The sequence below is a fragment of the Protopterus annectens genome, chromosome 14.part0 (assembly GCF_019279795.1).
Source record: "Protopterus annectens isolate FY-2018-M chromosome 14.part0, PAN1.0, whole genome shotgun sequence".
In the NCBI taxonomy this organism is placed as follows: Eukaryota; Metazoa; Chordata; order Ceratodontiformes; family Protopteridae; genus Protopterus; species Protopterus annectens.
In genome coordinates, this window is record NC_056748.1 from 416,699,587 (window position 1) to 416,721,284 (window position 21,698).

Genomic DNA, 21,698 nt, shown 5'->3' on the forward strand with positions numbered 1-21,698 from the left:
ATCTCTAAAACAGTTAAACCCATTCACTATTAAAAGCTGTATGTATTTCATATTGGGGAATATTTGAATGTTTAAAATACATAAATTATATTAAATTACTTTAAAAACAAACTATATAAGTAAATAAATATTTATTTTAATTTATATATTTAAATACTTAAAAACTCCACTGTTCTAAAGGAAAAAAAAAAACAACTGTAAAATCCTCAAGCAAAAAAAAAAACATAATATTAAAAAACTATTATTCCATAAATCCAGCACATGCCTGATTGGGAGAGACTATAGCTCCCTGTATTCCAAAGTCTCCTCACATAAACCACCCCTACCATCCATTTCCACACTTTCAATGACAAAAAACTTGTACTGTGCATTAATACATTTTTGCTTGTGTCTGTACAAAGCATTAGTCTCCTTGTTAGTTGAAATGTCATAGATGTGCTCATAAATTCTTTTCCTGATCTTAAGTTCAGTCTTACCAACATAAAATGCCTGGCAGGACTGACATAATGCTAAGTACACTAATCTACTAGAGTCACAGTTATTATATTCTTTACCCAAAACCATAGTATTTCTACTCTCTAAGTGGATACTTTCTTTGTTAACAATGTAACTACACTGGGCACAGCAATCACATTTAAAAGTTCCTTTTCTTGTTCTTGTCATCCTATTCTGAGTTTCTTCCTTTTCCAACAGATTTTTCAAACTACATGAATTTTTAAAAACAACTTTCAATTTACCCTTAGATATTTTCTCAAGGTCTGTGAAAGATATAAACCTATTCCATTCAGTATCCACAATATTCCTGATCAGGTTAGAACTTCCATTGTATTCAATTACTAAGGCCTTTCCGTAGGAATTCTCATTAGTCTGTATCCCAGTAACCTCATTTGGAAGACTGATACCTAAAATAGGTTTGAACATGTCTATCCTTCTTTCACCTACTTCTTTTTCCATCTGGTCAATCAACCAATCTGGGTAATTTCTAGCGTTAAAGAATTGTCTTAGTAACCTCATCTCTTTTAAAAACTCTTCATTGTTCGAAGTCATTCTACTTAACCTGATGTACTGCCCCTTGACAATATTCTTCTTATAATGCAGAGGGTGTGCACTGTTGTCGTGTAGATACAAATTTGAAAAAGTACTTTTTCTAAATATTATTTAGTTAAATTCATTGTTTTCCTTGTATATCTCTACATCTAAATACTGTAATTTTTCATGACTGACCTTGCATGTGAATTCTAAAAATTCAGTAGAATTGTTTAAATAACTTAAAAAATCATCAATGTTTTCAACAGACCCTATCCATAAAATACATACATCATCTAAAACCTTTTATATAAAATCCAGTTGTCACAATACACAGAATTTAGTACTAACTTCTCCTCCCAACTTGCCAAAACAAGGTTGGCATATGTGGGGGTGCAAGCCATGCCCATAGCCACCCCTTTTGTCTGGTGGAACAATTCATCCTTAAAATAGATGTAGTTGTATTTTAACACCAATTCTAATAATTGCATAGCCACCATGCATTCATTGTGTGTAAGGGATACATAACTCATAGATAATTTCTTCTAACAGAGAAAGACCCTCTTGATGGGGGATACTAGAAAACAAATCCACTACGTCTATAGTAAGGAATGAAATTTTGTCCCTGTAGAATTCTTTATTTAAACACCTTAAAAGATCTCAAGAATCCCTCAAAATATTGTTCCTCTTCAGCCACAATGGTTTCAATTTACTATCCACATATTTAGCCAAAGGCAGGGTCTTCGAACCATCTGCCAAAACAATAGGTCTAAGTGGTGGGTTACTCCCATTTTTATGTATTTTGGGGATCCCAAAGATTGTGGGGATTTGTGGTTTCTCTGCTTTTAAAAAGTTCAAGGTTTTTTGATCAGTTAACCCCTCAAGTAATAAATCATCCAGTGCCAAGTCTATCCTCCTGTACGAAATATTGATTTCATTCCTTGACACTACAGAGTATCTAGAAGAATCTCTTAATATGTCGTTCATTTTACCTTCATATGTTAAGCAGTCCATCAGCACAATTACACCCCCTTTATCGGGTTTCATTACCCTTAAATTTTTGTCTTGCCTAAATGTAATATATTTCTCTCACTTTCCTGTAAGTTTGTCCTGTATTATAATTTGTGAAAGTTTTTCCTAATTTCACTCTCCACAATGGCCTCAAAGTTTTTGATCTGGAGGTGTAAGGGTGGATTGTAAACACTCTTTTTTCTTAACTCTCTAGGGTCCAAGTGAATGTTATTACCGAAGACAAGTTTGAAATTTATCTTTTTGGTAAACATTTTTATGTCCAGTAGAGTCTTTGTCAAGTCCCCTTTCTTAAAGGGAATGAATTTTAATCCCTCAGAGAGGAGGTTAAAATGTTCATTTTCTAAAACAACATGACTAAAATTATAAATACTAAAATCTCCCTTAGTGAAAATAAATGGGTTGCACTCATCCTGTTTAATATTGTCCTTATTCAAGTTGGGAGGGGGGTGACACTTATGTTATCTAGTACCTGCCCCTCCCCCTTCCTCTCCCCCTCCAAAAAATTGGGGGTTGTTGAAAATACTGGTCGTTCCTATTCTTTAAACTCTCTGACCTACATGGGGGGGGGGGGGTCTTGTTCTGAAAACTCATCTAACTCCAGATGGAAAAAGAAGTAGGTAAAAGAAGTATAGACAAGTTCAAATCTATTTTAGGTATCAGTCTACCAAATGAGGTTACAGGGATACAGACTAATCAGAATTCCTACGGAAAGGCCTTAGTAATCGACTACAATGGAAGTTCTAACCTGATCAGGAATATTGTGGATACTGAATGGAACAGGTTTATATATTTTACAGATCTTGAGAAAATATCTAAGGATAAATTGAAAGTTGTTTTTAAAAATTCATGTAGTTTGAAAAATCTCTTGGAAAAGGAAGAAACTCAGAATAGGATGACAAGAACAAGAAAAGGAAGTTTTAAATGTGATTGCTGTGCCCAGTGTAGTTACATTGTTAACAAAGAAAGTATCCACTTAGAGAGCAGAAATACTATGGTTTTGGGTAAAGAATATAGTAACTGTGACTCTACTAGATTAGTGTACTTAGCATTATGTCAGTATTACCAGTCATTTTATGTTGGTAAGACTAAACGTAAGCTCAGGAAAAGAATTTATGAACATGTCTATGACATTTCGACTAACAAGGAGACTAATGCTTTATACAGACACAAGCAAAAATGTATTAATGCACAGTACAAGTTTTTTGTCATTGAAAGTGTGAAAATGGATGGTAGGGGTAGTTTATGGGAGGAGACTGGAATACAGGGAGCTATGGTGGCAGATCACCCTTCTCGCTAATAAATTTCCAGGGTTGAATGACCACATTTTGATAGCCCTGTCCTTAAATTGAGGTCTGCTAAACTGTAACTCATTGTCTCTCCCAATCAGGCATGTACTGGATCTATGGAATAATATGTTTTTTTAATATTATGTTGTTTTTTTTTGACCGAGGATTTTACAGTTGTTTTTTTTCCTTTACAACAATGGAGTTTTTAAGTATTTAAATATATAAATCAAAATAAATATTTATTTACTTATATAGTTTGTTTCTAAAGTAATTTAATATAATTTATGTATTTTAAATATTCAAATATTCCCCAATATGAAATATATACAGCTTTTAATAGTGAATGGTTTTAACTGTTTTTAGATGCATTTCTGGTAAACATCACTAGATGGATCTTCATGTCCTTTTAATATGAATTAATATGAGTGTTCTTAGCAATTGACTTTTAACATTCTTAATTTTATGAAGTTTATTATTTCTGGATTTATTCATATTTATTGTGTTTTGAGATAGGGATTATGTTTTATATTAAATTAATAAATGTATTTTATGATTTTGTCCATTTTTAAATACCCTATATGAACTTATAGTAGTTTGTTTATTAACTTCTGTATTAACTAATCAGTTCTCTCTCCATGTGATAGGTTAATTGATGGAATTTTTGTATTGCAGGCATTATAAAAGCAATCTTATAGGATTCGTTCTGCATCTGAAGAAGTAATTGAAACGAAAATGTGTGTGCAGAGCGTTAATGTGTGTCTTGCTTGCTGAATAAACTCGTGTATTTGTACTACTTGCATGGTGTCTCCGTTCCATATTCAGGGTACCTGTGTATTTCTAGCAAATCATTAAGGACTGAAGTCAATAAATAATGACATTCATTTGAATTTCAGGCTTCATATACTTCAGAAAATGAATTATATGCAAAACTTTTTATTCTAGCAACTTTCTGAGATTAAAAGATCAATATTTAAAATCTGTCCCTACTTTTTGGACTTTTGTATCTCAGCCAATAACACCTTGCCCCAGGTGCAGCCGTCCCTTCATCCTGCCTTTGTTATGACTATGTTTACTTCATCTTAACACAGCTGGTCTAAAAAGTAATCTAATACACACTTCTTCTAATCTAGCCTACATTGCATACAACCATCTACCTTACTGATAATAAGGAAAGCTTGTCATTGTGTAATCACCGGTGTTCATTTTCTTCTAGATTTATAAGTAATTGACTGAGGCAGGTGTGACAGCGATCTATAGATATGAATACTGCAGTTCACTTTACTGCATTGTTTTGGAATATATAAGTTGGTGGTGCACTTTCAGTGTTTTTCCCATTTTTTTCAATGTAGTTAATATATAAAAATTAGGGTGATGTTTGGGGGTGGAACAGGGATTGCCCCTTGCAAAAAATATTTTTTTCTGTTTTTTTTTTCTTTGAGTTACACTTTTTGTTATGGAGTATTTAGAAAAGAGTAATTCATATCTTTGTGATTCATACAAATGTAGAGATACCTGTAGGCTAAATTTAGATGAGGTGCATATTAGATCATTGTTTTGAGCAACTATGTTTAGATGAAGTGAGTTTACATCAAATTGCATATACTCATTTATGTAGAGGTCCTTGTTGACATTTGAGGAATGAAAGCACTTACCAAATTCTATGTAGTGAACTACTGGTATCCTACTATTTTTTCTCTCTCACACACATTCAAACATATATATATATATATATATATATATATATATATATATATATATATATATATATATAGATAGATATATGTTGTGTGTATATATGCATATATATGAAAAAGTTGAAGAGTAAGGCAAAATCTGAGAAAGGGTTAAAAAAGTAATCTGAATTGTGTAGTGAAGACAGGATAGAGGGAACTCTGGGACAACTGGGAATATGATAGGGGGAGCAGTGGGCAGAGCCACAGGAGGAGTGCAATGGAACCCTTCACCTAGGGCACCATTTCAGCTATGGCCAGCACTGATCTGAAGTTAGTATTAAGCTGAATTAAAAAGCTATGTAAAACTACAAAATAAAATAACTACAGTATATGATACAGTTAAAAGTAAAATTCCCATATGTGTTTGTGTGGGTCAATGACAACAAAAAGGACACCATCTAAATATGAAATGTTTGTATATAAATTTTTTTACGAAAATAGCAAATTAAACCTTACAATACCCCTACTTCAATCTTATAAGTCTATGTATTAAAGACATTTTATGGTGGCATGACCATTAAACCATGGATGGTGATTCATATGAAACCTAAGCTGCCAGTTTTGTTTTGCTGTTTCTAAAAGGCCACTGTAATCTCAACTCCTGTAAACTGTAGCACAGATGCAATAGCTATGTCTAAGCACAATGGAGAAATGTAACTAAGACAGAAGGAGCTCCCTAACTGATGCAGTCACAAACAGAAAAAAGTCCATATTCTCAGGCCTTTGACACTGATGTGTAGAAGTGGTTAATACATGGGAACAGCTACAGAAAACAGTGGGTGACCTTCCAAACAATTTGAAATCTTCTCAGTGTTTAGAGATAAGGAAGCAAATAAGCCCTTGTGAGTCACTGGCTTACCTCAATTATCAAATGTCATTTGAAGGAGATGCCACAGTGCAAGAAACATAGTTTCACCAGTTTTCCTGTGTTAAGGGTCACAGGTAGCACTTAGTAGACATCAGTGCTAGACATATGTAGTATGTACTTCAAAGAAAGGATGGTGGAACTGACAACAATGCACATTTCTATAGCAACAGTGGATGAAAGCATTCTGCTGGCATGAGTTTATGATTGCTTGCAAAATATTTGCACTAAACAAGGATACTTTTCATTGAACGTAATGAACTGCATGCTTCTGTTAAGACTGATAGAGGGACAAGGCACCAAAGGTGTATTAGTACCTTGACAGAAAATGTAAAATATAAGTGAAACAAATTATTACTGACCCAAGCATATTCAACAACTCATCTAAATTGCTATTTTTCATGTGTAAGAGAGAGAATTGGTTGTCAACTATTAATGGTTCGTTTATATTTATAATCCCAATTACATAAGCCTGTCCTTACAATTGCTCTGTCATTAACTAATAACAAGACTCACATTTGCCAGTAGGGCTGTTAAATGATTATGACAAATACATATATGTGACTTTTCAAGTGAACCACAGTAACATCTGTTGATTTAGAATAGTATTTTGTTAGTGAGGTCTCTGAGTTTGTGAAACTGTGTTACAACAGCTCCTGTTAAATGTCATTTTTCAATAGGTGAACACATACAGAAAAGCACTGCTTACCTTTCTGTTTGTTATCAAAGAAAAAAAATCAATACCAAAATGCAGAGAAGAAAGCATTTAAAACACAACACAGAGAACAGATGCTAGAGATAAATGTTATCTATTCTGCAGAATATTTAAAATGATACATTTTTGTTCCTAGGAAGTTGCATTTGCACATGACATCATCAGACAGGAAGGATCACGTTTATGTACCAGTCTTGGTGAACTGCTTCCTGTTCCTCTGTATCCTAGACATGGTGGATGTATATATAAGCCAAAAGAGTCCCAGGAGAACGACAAACCCTACAAAAGAATGGTGTTGTTAACAACCAGTCATGGAGAGTCTTTGATCTGGATGGACAGTGTAACATTTGTTATTGACGTTGGCGTGGAGAAGAAGAATGTAAGCAAAAATTCCTGTTTAATTTTTAATTACGTTCACTTAGCTCATCAGCTAGTATAAATCATATAGTTAATAAAGTAAGTAATCTAGAATGATAAATCAGATAGGTAATAAAGAAATCTAGAATGAGAGCCTTTGCAGATAAATCAATTATAATTTTCTAGGTTTACAACCCAAGAATAAGAGCTCATTCTCTTGTGGTACGACCAATCAGCAAATGCCAGGCTGACAAGCGCAAAAATGTCTTGAGTCGGTCCAGACCAGGTGAGAATTATCTTGTACCACAGAAGCTGTACTTACATATTTTTGATTGAATTAATTTGAATATTATTTAATGTGTTGCCATATATCAGCTTAACTAGTCTTACCCTAACACTGAACTCTCTTTTGTCTGCATTGCCTGCAAAATTAATTGACTTCTGTTGCCCTGTTTCATCTGGTCTGAGGGCAGACAGTTATGGTCATTCATCAGCAAGTAAGTTATTCAGTCAGTTACTACCACAGTCTGTTATAAGCAAGATGCGTGTAGTATAATTCATTTTTACCATGGTGCTTCCTCCAGTAAGGGACTGGAGCAGTTAGTGGCTCTCTCTTGAGCTTTTTTGTGGGTTTTGTTGGCCTTCTCTGTTATAGAAGTTCTCTTAAACCCTCACAGAACATGAACAATGCAGCTGTGTTCCCACACCAAACCCATTGACATCCAGTAGTGATGCATTTTCTCAGCTGCTCTACTGATTATAACTAGCATGGTAGCAAAACATGCTCATTCCCCTTTCAAAAGCAGAAGCATCTATAGGAGTCTTCTTACATCTCCCCCTGCTTTTTTGGTGATGCTCTGTCTTGCTTCTGAATGTGGCTTATTTGCAGCACGTTTTGAAGCTGCTACTGTACTAGCAGACTGATTCATTATTTTTGTGTATTGTTCTTGCTGCATTTCTTCCTAATTAGTTGACATAGTACAAACAGAATTTAACCAGAAAGTATTTTAATAACATACTATCAAGCTCTGCAGTGTTAGAACTTTGCATTATCAGCACTTTTAAATTCACTGACATGTATACGTTTTTCTGAAATGTTATGAAGATATTTAAACAAAAACTCTCATGTTTGCATTTTTTCATTGATTTTACATTTAAATTTTACTACAGTATTTCAGTATTTAGATAAACTATGATTCGCGTACAGTGATAACATGATAACCCTAACACAGTTCAAATACTTGTTATCTTTAATATCTTCAATATCACCTTCCAGATTCAAGACTTTTGTGCTAGTCTATTTGCTCTTGCATGATTTGGGACCATCTTATAAAAAAATCTGGTGGCTCTATGCTGGTCTGCCAATGTGCTTTCTCCAGCAGCTTTGTTAGCTAGTGGTTCATCTAGTGTGCATAAAAAGTATTAGCACTGGATCTTTTCCTTTCAAGGGCCATTGTCTCTTTGGAGACGACTACTACTCCCACAGGATTATGAATACCCTACTCTGGACAACTTTTGGTGGTCCCTTATTGTATCTGAGTTTGTGACAATGGTGACCATCTCTTGCCTTAAGTTTCATATCTCTGGAACTTCCATTTATTTGTTTAATTGCTTATACTATTGTCTGTGTTATATAACTATTAGTGAATATATATTCTATTTTACTATGTTTGTCTCAATAACTACATTAATAAATCTGAATCTGAAAAAAGCTTACCTTGAATTTAACAATGTGACCTGGTCTTCAACTGATATTTACCAAAGTAATGTGATTAAGTTTCTAATACAAGATGTCTCAATTACTGCACCAGCTTAATTCTTATTTGTCCATATGTATAAGACTGTTACAGAACTGGCATTACACTCCATTTAAAAAGACAACTCATTCCATAAAGTGAAAAATGACACACATCATTAGATCCAGATTGTTTATGCAGTACTAACCCTGGTTATCTAACAGTGTAGTACCTCGCGGGCGGTACTGCGCAGGTTAGGGCGTGTCCATATTGATTGGCAGGTCAGCGCACATTTGAGTGACACTGAGTGTTCCTGTTATGCCTGAATAAGTAACCTGCCAAATGTTACACAATAACCGCTAATGATATGGTCTGTTTCTCATATATTTTGTGATTTCATGGTAAAGCACCGAAGATTAACGTCATTAAATAATGACATACATTTCAGTTTCAGACGGCATTTCCTTCAGAAAAGGCATGTTAACATGCTTCTAGACTGTTTTTCATTGTATCATATATGCACATAGGACATATTTTTCACCTGCGCAAGATGTTGTAGAATGTCCACATTTTGCGTCATTTGGTAGGATCTTTGTAAAGTCTGTGGGTTTCGGGTAATTTGCCGAGGACTGCAGTTAGTAAAAAGTGGTAGACATTTGAGTTTCAGAATTCATATCCTTTAAGAAATCCCTACTAATCCAAAGGCAGTTATTATAGCAGCTTTCTAAGTTTGTACGAGTTAAGTAATAACATGCTCCTATTTTTTGTTTTTTGTTTCTGTATTCTTAAAGGTTTTGCCCCTGATTCTTTCCTCGAGGTTGAGATGTATGAGGTATCTCAGGTGCTTAACCAAGTCTAGAGTGGTTTCGATTTGTTAAATGTACTTTTCTGTACCCTAAGCATTGTTTTGGTTGATGTAAGCTGGTGACTTTTGCAGTATAAATGACGCTACGATGTACACATTATTTTTGGTGGGGGGCGGGAATGTCATTCAAATTGTGTTAAAATGTAACTCATTGTTGAAAAGGAATGGCTCAAACTACTTTGCCAGTTTTCGGAGACCCATGGTGGTCTGTACCAAAATTACGTTCAAGATGTAGTGCTAACTTTGCAGAAGGAGTGAGTAATTGGTTATATTTTTAGTACTTACAGAGCGAAAATACATCTGAATTCCGAAGATGACAGTAAAAGTTGTTGAAGGTATTTTGGTTAAGAATTAAATAACCGTATTTTTAAACGCTTGCATGTCTAAGCTATCTATGTGCTTATGTCACTGTATACAGATATTTTAATGAAAGCGTGAAGAAGACACTTCAGGATTAATTGGATTCTTTACCTCAGCAATCTGAATAGTGTTACTTAGGGTTGCCAACTGGTTTTTCACAGTGTAGTACTTCGCGGCCATTTCAGCTGTCAGAGTAACATAATGTGCGTGTTTGTTTACATTGTTTGCAGTTATGGGCGGTCAGGGGCGGGGTTTGCTACTGCGCATCCTGCGAGGTACTACACTGTTAGATAACCCTAACACTCTCTGCAACACCTTAGCTGGCTAGTAGTATTTTATAATTTGCTGCTGAAAGTATCCAAATGGAAACTGAGGTACTAATGTAATTTTACTTTTCAGTTCAAGCTTTGTTTCACAATTTACTGTGTGTCCCCCATAATGTGTTATGACCTGGACATCATAATTTCATATGGTATGTTTCTGCACTAATTTACAGTAGTAATGTGTGGCACCATTGGATGGCTCTGAAAACCGACTTGTTTCTTTTCATGATTCACTCTAATTTGGCTCAAGTGTTAAATGCTGAAATGCCTTTCATTATACAATTAAACTTTCTTCCACACAACATAGATACATTGCAGGCTTTTGTTATGCCTTGTGAATGCAATTTGCAGTATTATTGCAATGCCCTAATGTAAATAAAGTGAACTTGGTATCCCAAGTTGTCCTGGCCATATGACTTTGCATGTGATAAATACCAGCCCATATTTTCCATTATGTTGTCTTCACTCATTGAATGCTTTTCCATAACATGCTCCTCCTTCAAAAAATGATTCAGTGATGCTTTTTTCAAATTTTATACTAAAAAATAGATCAGCCTGATGCTTAGCATTGCTCCTCAGATATCAAAATCCTCATTCAGAAAATGCTTCAGAATTTTGGGGTAAATCGGTCCTGTGATCAGTCTGCCATTACCTGAATATCTCTCACCCTCTTTCTTTTTCTCTTTCTCTTTCTCATAGTGTATCCCATGCTTAAAATTAGTGCTCTTCTGACTTTACATTTTTCTCTCGGCTGGCCAAAGGGAAGCAGCAGCATGGAGGAGGTATGAAACGCTATGGAGAGTTTGGAGGTGGAAAATGCAAATTTGGTGATTTATTTTTCAATACGGAGTATCAGCATGTAAACAACAACTGTGTGGTGGATGATCATTGTTTAGCTGTCTCAATGGGGAAGGAAGTTAGCGAGTCTGATGGAATGGTGCAGATAACAGAACTTTGGTCAAGAGGGCATGCAGTTGATGTTCTGTTAAAAATAATTGAACAGGATAATCCAGTTGACAGTTCTGCTCTTTCATGGGATGAGATGGCAGATATATATATTTTTTTGGAAGTGCTGAGGATAGTTATGTGGATAAGGAACCAGATGATGTGGCAGTAGAGATGCAGCAGTTAAAACTTTTGCAGCAGTGACAGAAAGTAAGAAAAAGCAGCAACAAACTGAGAACCTGTCTGGTTTTGTGACAGCAGGTAATGCAATAACTAAAACATCTGCTGCAGTGACAGCAAGCAGAAAAGGAAAGCAGCAACACATTAAAAGTAAAACCTTTTTTTACAAAGAGAAGACCAACTGCGAGAAAAAGAACAAAAAATGACAGTGTAATAGACAGATACCTTGAGTGGGACAATGTGGTAACTGTTCTGGGTTTTAAAGCTCAGGAAATTCAGTTTTTATGCATATTGGGACAGAGACCTTTTGTGATTTAACATTTGAAACTGAAGGACTGTTTATGACACTTTCAGAACTGTGTAACAAAAAAGGACATTTGTCCATGGAACATTTTTTTCTGGTAGTAACATAATTATTAAAAACATTACTTTGCAGTTTAGAACTGTTGAACTGGAAGAAGAGGATGTTAAACAGATGCATGCAGGGTTTGTGTGAAACTATTCATGACATTGTAAATGTCAAAGATGGAGGGTGGAGGTTGAAAGCTGTTTTGAAATGTAAACAAAATGGTGAAACACTTGCCAAGTGTTATTTTTGTGGCTGTTCATAGAGGGACATTAAGATATGGTGGCCAGCCTAAATCATGTTTTTTTTGTGCAGACATTTCTCATTTAATTAATGATTGTGGGGGGGAAAGACATACAGCAGGAAAGTATGTACCTGAATGCAGGTTATGTAAAAAAGGTGGACATGTTTGGATGGATTTTCAAGAGCAAACAGTAAATGATGAAAGAGAAAAGGAAGAAAACATGAGTAAGGACAATAACAGGCTAGGAAAGAGGGTGAGCTAGGTGAAGAAGAAACTGTAGAAGAAGAAGAAAAACATATGGATGGGAAAATTAAGAAGAGATGCTGCATCAAAGAATAGAGGCCAGGACAAAGGATCGACACTAATCATTTTTTGAAGTTCTAGCCAGTGAAAAATCTAATTCTGCGGATGAAGGATTGTTTGTACATAAACCCAGGAAAAATATTTAATTTGAGAAAAAGTAAAAAGAAGAAAAAGAAGATTTAAAAATATTTCGCCTAAAACGTAAAAAGAACTAAAACAATAATTAAGAAGGTCACTGAAAAACGAATCAGTAAAAACAAAATGAAAACTCCAGAAAAGCTAGAACTTCCACTGAGTGACCACCCAAACCTCTTGTATCAGAGGCACATGGGATATATGCAAATGATCCTTATGAACATCAGGCATTTCAGCTAACTGGCAATTCTGAATGTCCATAACTTGTTTTGCCATTTTACTGGACAATTTCAGGCCAATAAAGCCAAACCCCACTAGCTGTGGATATGCATATTTCAACCTTGTTATGACCTCATCAACACAGCACAAGCCCACCTCATGTTTATAAGGATCATTTGCATATATCCCATGTGCCTCCGATGCAAGAGGTTTGGGAGGTCACTCAGTGGAAGTTCTAGCTTTGCTGGAGTTTTCATTTTGTTTTTACTAAACTTAAAAAGAAGGAAAAGCAACCATTTCAGACAGCTTTCAATAAATGTTAACAGTGTTGTTATGATTGCAATGATGATAGGGATACTGGAATGGTGTGCTAAATGTGATGTGAATGCTATTCTGTTAGTGGATGTAAGATTCCTGACAACTGAAGAAAGGCTACAAACAGAAAAAGTGGAAATGCTGAAAACTAGTTTTGTTCCAAGTTGGACTTTCCCGGTTAACAAATGTTAAATAAATAAATAAAATATGGAACTTAGGAATTGAAAACTGTTCTGGAGTGGCTGTGCTGTGTAAAAAAAAAAAAGAGTAAAAATACTAGAAGCAATGTTAATAAGGATTGGAAAGTTAACTGTTGTGGGTGTGAGGTGGAGACAACATGGTTATAGAATAATAGCACTATGTGCAATATGCAATTAGTCTATGTGGGGTTAACATGAAAATTATAATTGCAGGGAACTTTAACTGTGATTTAAGGGGAAGATGTAAAAAGAAAGGAAAATGGTGTAAAATACAAAAAGTGATAAAAAGTGAGAAATTAGCTGTATGGAACAAAGGTCAATCAACTTATAGAATGGATGACACTTGAATCTGAAGCTGGTTATTTTGTATTATTGGAAGACTTAAGGGTAGCAGATGGTGATACAGTTGTGACACTTTTTCAGACCATTTAGCAATATGGATGGAGGTGATGGAAGTAAGTGAATATATTAAAATAAGAAACAGAATTAAAAAGAATTAATAATAAATTATGGGATACAATTGGAGATTAGGAAGTATTGTAGTTATGGAGGGATCATATAACCATGAAGGACTTCTATAAAAACTGGTCTGAATGGTGGATTAAATTTATAAAGTATAAAAAGATTTTTTCAATGGCAGGATGGTGTAAGAAATGAAGAGAAAGTGAAGTATGAGAACATTTATAGAAATGTAATAGATAATTTAGAGAATAATGCAAGAGTGTTATGATACGGAAAAAGAAACATATAAACAACATAAACATAAGGCATTACTCTTTAGGCAGAGACATTTACAAGGGAGAATAGAGGAGGTATCTGCATATTTGGGCATAAAATAGTAAAGGAGGATGTTAGTATAATGAGTGAAATGAAAAATGTAAAAGGAGAGGTAAAAAACTCAATAATGGAAAGTAGCTTATAAAACAAAGGATGTTAGATATGTGGTGCAAAAGGAGGTGGTGATTCTTGTAGTTTTGACATGCACGGGTGATATAGTTGTAGTTGATAAGAATATATGGATGAGGGATGCTCCGGTTTGTTTGGATGTTTAAAGGAAATGTGAATGAACATGTATAAAGATAAAAGTAAGGGTTTACATGATGTGGCGAAAACTGGGGCTGTGTATTTTTCAATGAATAAAGTGTCTTTGCTAAAATAAAATTTGGGAACTATAATGTAGTTGTGATACCAAGCTCGCATCAGCCAAAAAAACTCTCAAGCCAAGATCCTACCCACAATGCTCTGCTCCCTGTTACCTCAGCTCTTGTTTGCCGCATTGCTGTACAGCCATGTCAAGCCTTCTCTCTCAGCTAAGTGTTCAATTTTTTGATGTTTTTCTATTATTAGTGTATAGAAAGTTTTAAATTCTTCACTATCTCTATCTTCTTTCCCTATCACAACTTTGAGACTCTTTCCCTATAGTATATTCTGTCCTTTTTCTTACCTTTGAGGTAATTCTCCATTACCATCGTTGGTAATTCTTCCTCTCCCTTTCTTACCCTTCTGGGTAGTTTCATAACTTTTTAGTAGTATCATAGTTTTTCCCTTGATATTACAATGTCTCAAACAATGTACAGAATGCGGCCATAAGTTACCACTTTCTGATGGTCATGACTTGTGTGCTTATTGTCCGAATATTCCCCACCTGTCAGTGGACCCCCCGTGTGGGATTTGTAGAAATTTCTCGACTAGGACTCTCAATGAAAGGAAGAAAAACATACTAAAAGGCCTCCTTAAATCTCCTTTCTGCGAGGCTATCTCTGGGTTGGAGGCTCAGCTCCTCCTTCTAAACCCCATAAGAGGCGTTCTTCTTTTTCCTCCTCAAGGTTGCTCACTTTGCCTTCCTCTGGAGACCACAAGGAGTCAACTCACAAAAAGGATGAAAACTTCGGGTCTGGTGCTACCATCTGTGGTACTTTCCGCCCAGCCTCAGCACTGCCCCAATTTGTTCTCATTCCACCTATGTCTTCTTCACTGCCACCGGCACTGGAGTTCCCAGTGCAGACACTCACAGCTCTGACAGTATCATCACAGCCTTTTTCAGCACCACTGACATCGGTGCAGACTCCTTAGGCACCATCTTTACAGGTACAGTCTCCTTCGGCACTGTTGGTGCTGACTCCTTTGGCTCTGTTCTTGCTGATGCAGTCAACTTCCGGATTACTGCCCTCTTTGGTGCAGATGCCTACGGCACCAACCTTCTTGGTGCAGTCACTTTCGGCACCTTCGTTACTGGTGCAGATACCTTCTTCAGTGGCACCATATTCAATTGGTGCAGACATTTGCCACACCGCTCTTCACGGTGCAGACACCCTTGATGCCTATGGCACCACCTTTGTTGGCGCAGATACCCTCGGTACCATTCTCCTTGGTGCAGACACCCTCAGCTCCGGGCTCTACATTACACAAACTTGCCAGAACTAGGTACTTTCCCTCCATAGATCCTTTTGTGGGAAGTCAGTACAGCCCCTTTTTGGACAGGCCAGAATCTCCATCAGGTCTCTCTATGAGGTCGACCAGGAGCCTCTCAGAACAGGATGTGTTGTGGCTTGTCAATCAGTTTCTAGTGGCCGGGGGACTCTCTAATCCAACTAAAGCTGCGCTCCCTCTTTTAGGTGACCGTATTTCTCCACAGATTCCATCTTATACTCCTCCTTCGACTTCCAGAGAAGCATTGAAGCCCCTTCCTCTGACAGCAGCTTCCCTTTATTCAACAACAAAAGTGGACCTCACTTTGGAGCCGGAGCCATCCTTGTGGCCCTCAGTGGACTGGGCACTGAGCCCTTCTCAGTCTAGCGGCTGTGCCATGGGGGCAGGCGTTCTTGGTTTGACGTCAATTTTTTCTATGGCACCCTCCAGGTATCCTCCTCTCCTCAGGCTCCACAGCCCTCTTGAGACTCCTGGTTTGGGGGTCGGCTCATCAGAGCTGGGTGTGACCCCTGTCCCGAGGTTGTTGTGCTCAGTTCCGGGCTCCCATCCTTTTCTGGGTGGTCCAGCCTTCCAGGCCATAGAGAGGGCACTTGCCTCTGGTGGCAAAACATCCCTGTCAGAGTCCTTGCTCCCATCTGTACCACAGCTGTTGCAAGCCACAACTACCAGACCCTGGGCACAAGGGCCTCAGGCTTCTCCCCCACAGGAGATCCCCTCCGCACAATCTTCCCCAGAGCTCCCCACTGAGGAAGTCCCTTGCAAGGCTTCGTGCAAGAGGAAGCACATGGACTCCACTGAGGAGTCTCTAACCAAAGATACAGACTTTGATGACAGGGAAGGGTCCTCACGGTCACCCTCTGATGAGGTGTCCTTTGGTGACATCCTCAAGATCCTAAGACAGAGGGGCAACTGGAAGTCTTCCAATTCTTCCTCAGGGGAATCCGTATTCCTGCAGGCCTTTCATGCCCAGCCCCCTACCTTCTGGATTATCCCACCAGCTGATGAGCTTGCCCAGCTCATCATCCAGCATGCATGGAAGGCTCCTGACACTTTGGAAGCTAAATCTCGGAGGCCTGATAAAATTTTATCTCCCCCTGCTGAACATCCTCATTAGTCCAAAGTCTTCCAGTAGATACCATGGTGGTAGCAGCTGCAACCAAAAAAAAGACTTGGCAGAAGAGAGCCAGGCTGTCCATCCGCCCAACAAGGAGTTGTGGGTGGTAGACAGACTTGGGAAGCATGTGTTTGCTTCATTGACCTTCGCTGTAAGGTCCTTGAACTACTTGGCACACTTTATGAGGCTCCAGATGGACTTTATCAACCAACTCTCTGAAACCTTGGCAGGAGCTGTTTCTGATGAGGTGCGTGACAAGGTAGCCTCTCAGATAGCAACACTGGAATTTATATCCAATTCTTCCAGTACTAACTTTAGTGGGTTGTTTTGAGACTTCGGGGATACCACGGAGATTACTTGTTTTTTATATCCAGTTCTTCCATGCACCTCATCTCACACACAATGGAAGGAGTGGCTAGAGCAGCAGTCACAGGCATAATCAGGAGACGGCATGCCTGGATGCACCTTTGCAACTTTGTAGACTCCTTTAAGGCTTCCTTTTGCGAAATGCCCCCATCGAGGCCTCTTCATTGTTTGGCCCAAAGGTTAAGGATACACTAGCAACTGTGAACAAGATGGTAAGACCTTGTCTGCCATTGGTGTCTGACACTCCATCCTTCAACGATTCTACTCCAGAAATCAGAGGAGTGGGAAGATGTGGCACATAAAATCACAGGGCTCTATCCATGATGCACGTGCCGAGTTCTCCCTTAAGGGCAGAGGGGGAAGCTCTAATGGAAGATGCCCCTTTTGGGGTAGGGGAGGTCTGCGAAACCGGGGTTCCAGAGATTCTTTCTCTGGGCAACCCTACCAGCACTCGTGAAGTGTTGCCCAACTGCTCACCTCTGGAAGCAGTTGGGGGTAATTTTTCCTTGTACCCTACTGCCTGGTGAACCATAACCACCGATTCCTGGGTACAACAGATAATATCCAGAGGTTACCGCATTTCCTTCCATTTCTGTCCCACTTCACCAAAAAATTTACCCAATGTCCCACCCAGTCAGGGGGAAGCAGTAGCACATGAAATCTGAAAGCTGCTACAAAAAAGTCATCCAAACGGTCCCCCCAGACCAGATAGGATCCGTTTTTTACTCAAGATTCTTTTTAGTGCCAAAAAAGACAGGTGGCTGGAGACCAATTCTGGATCTCAGCACACTAAACAAATTTGTAAAAACAGAGAAATTCCGTATGGTCATGGTTCAGTCTATCCTTCCTCTTTTGGAAGAAGATGATTGGATGTGCTCTATAGATCTTCAAGATATGTATTACCATATGAAAGTGAACAAATGCTCAAGAAGATACCTCAGCTTCTGCATAGGAGCCAGTCACTACCAATTTTGAGCACTGCCCTTTGGTCTCTCTAGAGCCCCCAGAGTGTTCACCAAATGCACGGCAGTAGTTATCACTCATGTGAGACTTCAAGGATTCCAGGCATTTCCATACCTAGGCGACTGGCTCCTTACTGCCCCCACCAAGTGTCTACTGGAGGAAGCCTTGGATTACACTCTTCTCACAACTCAGTGCCTGGGAATCACTATGAACTGGGAGAAGTCCAACATGACCCCGGCACAATCTTTAGAATTCACTGGAGTTCTGTTGGACAAAAGAAATTGCACAGCATCTCTTCCAGATCACAGACTTCAAAGAATAAGACTACAGGTTCAGCCGCTAATCTGTCACCACAAATCTTCTACTCGGTCCGTACTCCAACTCTCGGGGTCGATAGCAGCCTCAATCACCATTGTTCCTCTGGCCAGGTTCCACATGAGACTTCTTCAGTGGCTACTTCTCACTTAGTGGTACCCTCTACAACATCCTTTGTCTTTTCAGATAAGTGTAACTGAGAGATGAAAGCAAGAATTGCTCTGGTGGATGTCTCAAAATCCCCAATAATGGTCTCACCCCTTCTACCCCCATCAGCCAAAAGCCACCCTGATGGGGTGGGGGTGCTATGTCAGGGAAACTCAGTCCAAGGCACCTGGTTGGAGACAGAGGCTCATTTCCTTATCAATGTCCTAGAACTGAGGGCGGTGCTGCTATCATTGCAAGCATTTCACTCGATCCTTCCGTCAGGGACTATTTCAATCCAATCAAACAACATGTCAGTAGTGTGGTACATCGACAAGCAAGAGGGCACCAGATCTTACCTGTTATGCTGAGAGGCCTTGAGAATATGGCAATGGGGGATAGCTTCCAACCGCTTTCTAATTGCAACGCACATTCCCGGGAGCTCCACCGTGATAGCGAACAAATTGAGCAGGTGCATTCTACAACCTCATGAGTGGTCCCTCAATCCTGTGATAGCAAAAATTTTCAACCGCTGGGGCCAGCCTTGCTGCAATCTGTCCACCTCCCCAATCAACTACAAGTGCAGCAACTACTTTGCCCAGATCCCCCCTTGGAGACAGTCACCGAGAGATGCTCTAGTCCATGCTTGGCCCTTGGGTCTGCTTTATGCTTATCCTCCTCTACCCCTCATTTCCCAATTTTTGAAGAAAGCACAGCAGTTGAAGAGCAAAGTAATCCTTGTTGCACCATATTGGCCTCGACAAGTTTGGTTCCCCTTCCTTTGGCCTCACCTGCTAGATCGACCATGGATTCTCAATCCAACTCTGAGGTTGATCTCCCATGACCCACCCCAATCTAACAAACCTGAAGCTGACAGTTTGGTTTCTCCATTTTCAATGATTGCCAGGTAGGATAACCTCTCCTCCCCGGTGCGCAATATTCTTATTGCGTCTCATAAACCATCCACCAGGCTAACCTATCTCAGCAAATGGAAAAGATTTACCTTATGGGCATCGAACAAAAAATTGGACCCGTTTTCAGCCCCAGTTTCAGTAGTATAAGATTATTTATCAGATCTTTTTCAATCTGGGGTATCAGCTTCTAATGTTCATGTTCATTTAGCTGCCATTTCTAATTTCCACATTGGCTTCCAGGACTTTTCACTCATGTCACATAGACTCTGCAAGACTTTCTTGAAGGGCATTTTTCACCTAAAGCCTCCCTTTAGAGAAACAGTACAACCTTGGGACCTGGCTCTGGTTCTGCAAGCCCTAACATCACCCCCTTTGAACCTGCATCTTCATGTGACTTAAAGTGCCTCTCTTGGAAAACCTTGTTTCTGGTTGCTATCAGATCGGCCAGACATCTTTCAGAACTTCAAGCCTTATGCATCAAATGTCCCTACCTCATTTTCCATAAGAACAGAGTCTCACTAAGAAGTAATTCCTCCTTCTTACCGAAAGTGGTGTCAGAGCGGTCTATCAACCAGTCTATTGACCTCCCAGTATTTTTTCCTAATCATTCTAACAAGGGAGAGTATTGCCTGCACTCTCTAGATGTTCACAGGCAAATCCGTTTTTATTTGGACAGAAAAAATCTACCCATAAATCAGACCAATTATTTCTGGCTTTTTCTGGACCAAGACTAGGTTGTCCTGTTTCTAAAGTTACTTTAGCGTCATGGTTGAGAAATTGCATTACCTTCGTCTACAACAAGAACATCACCTTGCCTCACAAAGTGAAAGCCCATTCTACAGGGTCAGTGGCAACTTCAGCAGCTTTCCATACTAGGGCTTCCCTCGATGACATTTGTTCAGCTGCGACTTGGGCCAAACCCCATACCTTTATTCTTCATTACAAATTGGATTTGGCCTCCAGAGGAAGAGCTTCTTTTGGTTCCATGGTACTCAGGAATGTCCTTCCATGAGGGCTGCCCAGGGATATAGGTAGCTGGGGACTCTGTCTCATTATAAGGAATGAACGAAGATTAACAACATCAGATAAAGAAGTTATGTCTTACCATAATGTTCCATCTGTGTTGTTGATCTTCATTCACTCATTACTCCCCACCCTCCGTCCCCCTCCGGAGGTTCCTGGTGGATTTCATATGGTCCTTCTTCCATTCTTGTAGGTCTGTTCTGACCAGAGGTAGCCTCTACTTTTGTCTATCAAATAGCAAACTCGATCTGAGGTAACAGGGAGCAGAGCACTGTGAGTTGTGAGTTTTTTGGCTGACGCGAGCTTGGTATAAGGCCTGCTCGATTCCGAGGATGGAACTGATAACCCATCGTAAGGAGTGAATGAAGATTCATTAAGATTCCATCACCTCTAAAAACGGCACTACCATCTCCCCTTCTGACCACACCAAACTTCTTGGTATTGAAATTGACAACAATCTTCACTTTGATATCCACATCTCACAAACCATCAAATTGGTTCACAAAAAAATGGGCGCACTATATAGGCACAAAAACTTTCTCTCACACTAATCAAGAGTCACCCTTGTCCAGAGTCACCTTCTGCCCACACTACTGTATGCAGCATCTTTTTTCACCCATATTAGAAAAGCTGACCTAAACAAGCTAGAATCCTGTTACAATAAGATAGCCAAGTTTGCTACGAACTCCAGTTACAGAACACATCACTGTGTTGCACTAAAAGAACTAAAATGGCTAGATTTACCACAACTACTTAACTACCACCAGCTAGTTACTGCATATAACATACTTAAGTACCCTGAAAAAAAAGACATCTATAGCCAGTCTTCTTACCCATTACACTGCAAATCGGCATCACCGATCTAGTGACAAATCTCTCCTCTGCATCTCCAGGGCAAACAATACTGCAGGCAAAGTGCTCTTTCCCACACCGTTGCTGAAAACTGGAATTCTCTCCCCCATTCTCTGACCATTGCCTCTACCACCCCACAATTCAAAAACTCCTTCAAATCACATCTACTAAACACCTGGTTATGTCCTTATATCACTTAACCTTTACTCTCCCATCTCCCCCCTTCTTTTTCCAACTTCCACGCTACTCACTTTAACCCTCTACAGTATTAAACCCAGCCAATAACTGTATTAGTTGCTACTTCTCATAGTGGGTGATTGCTCCTCTTTTTGTCAGAATCATTCTACACCTGCACATTAAGTGGAATTCCTGACTGTTTCTCCTGGAAAATG

General features: G+C 38.7%; 1 protein-coding gene across 1 annotated transcript in view; it reads left to right on the forward strand.

The window, feature by feature from the left end:
- The window catches only part of DHX32 (DEAH-box helicase 32 (putative)), a 507,915-nt gene that overhangs the window by 113,121 nt on the left and 373,096 nt on the right, over positions 1-21,698 (forward strand). Inside the window, exons 4-5 of the mRNA XM_044056183.1 lie at positions 6,794-7,036; positions 7,201-7,300. Of these exons, the coding sequence (XP_043912118.1) occupies positions 6,794-7,036; positions 7,201-7,300 (343 nt within the window). The remainder of the gene's footprint in view (positions 1-6,793; positions 7,037-7,200; positions 7,301-21,698) is intronic.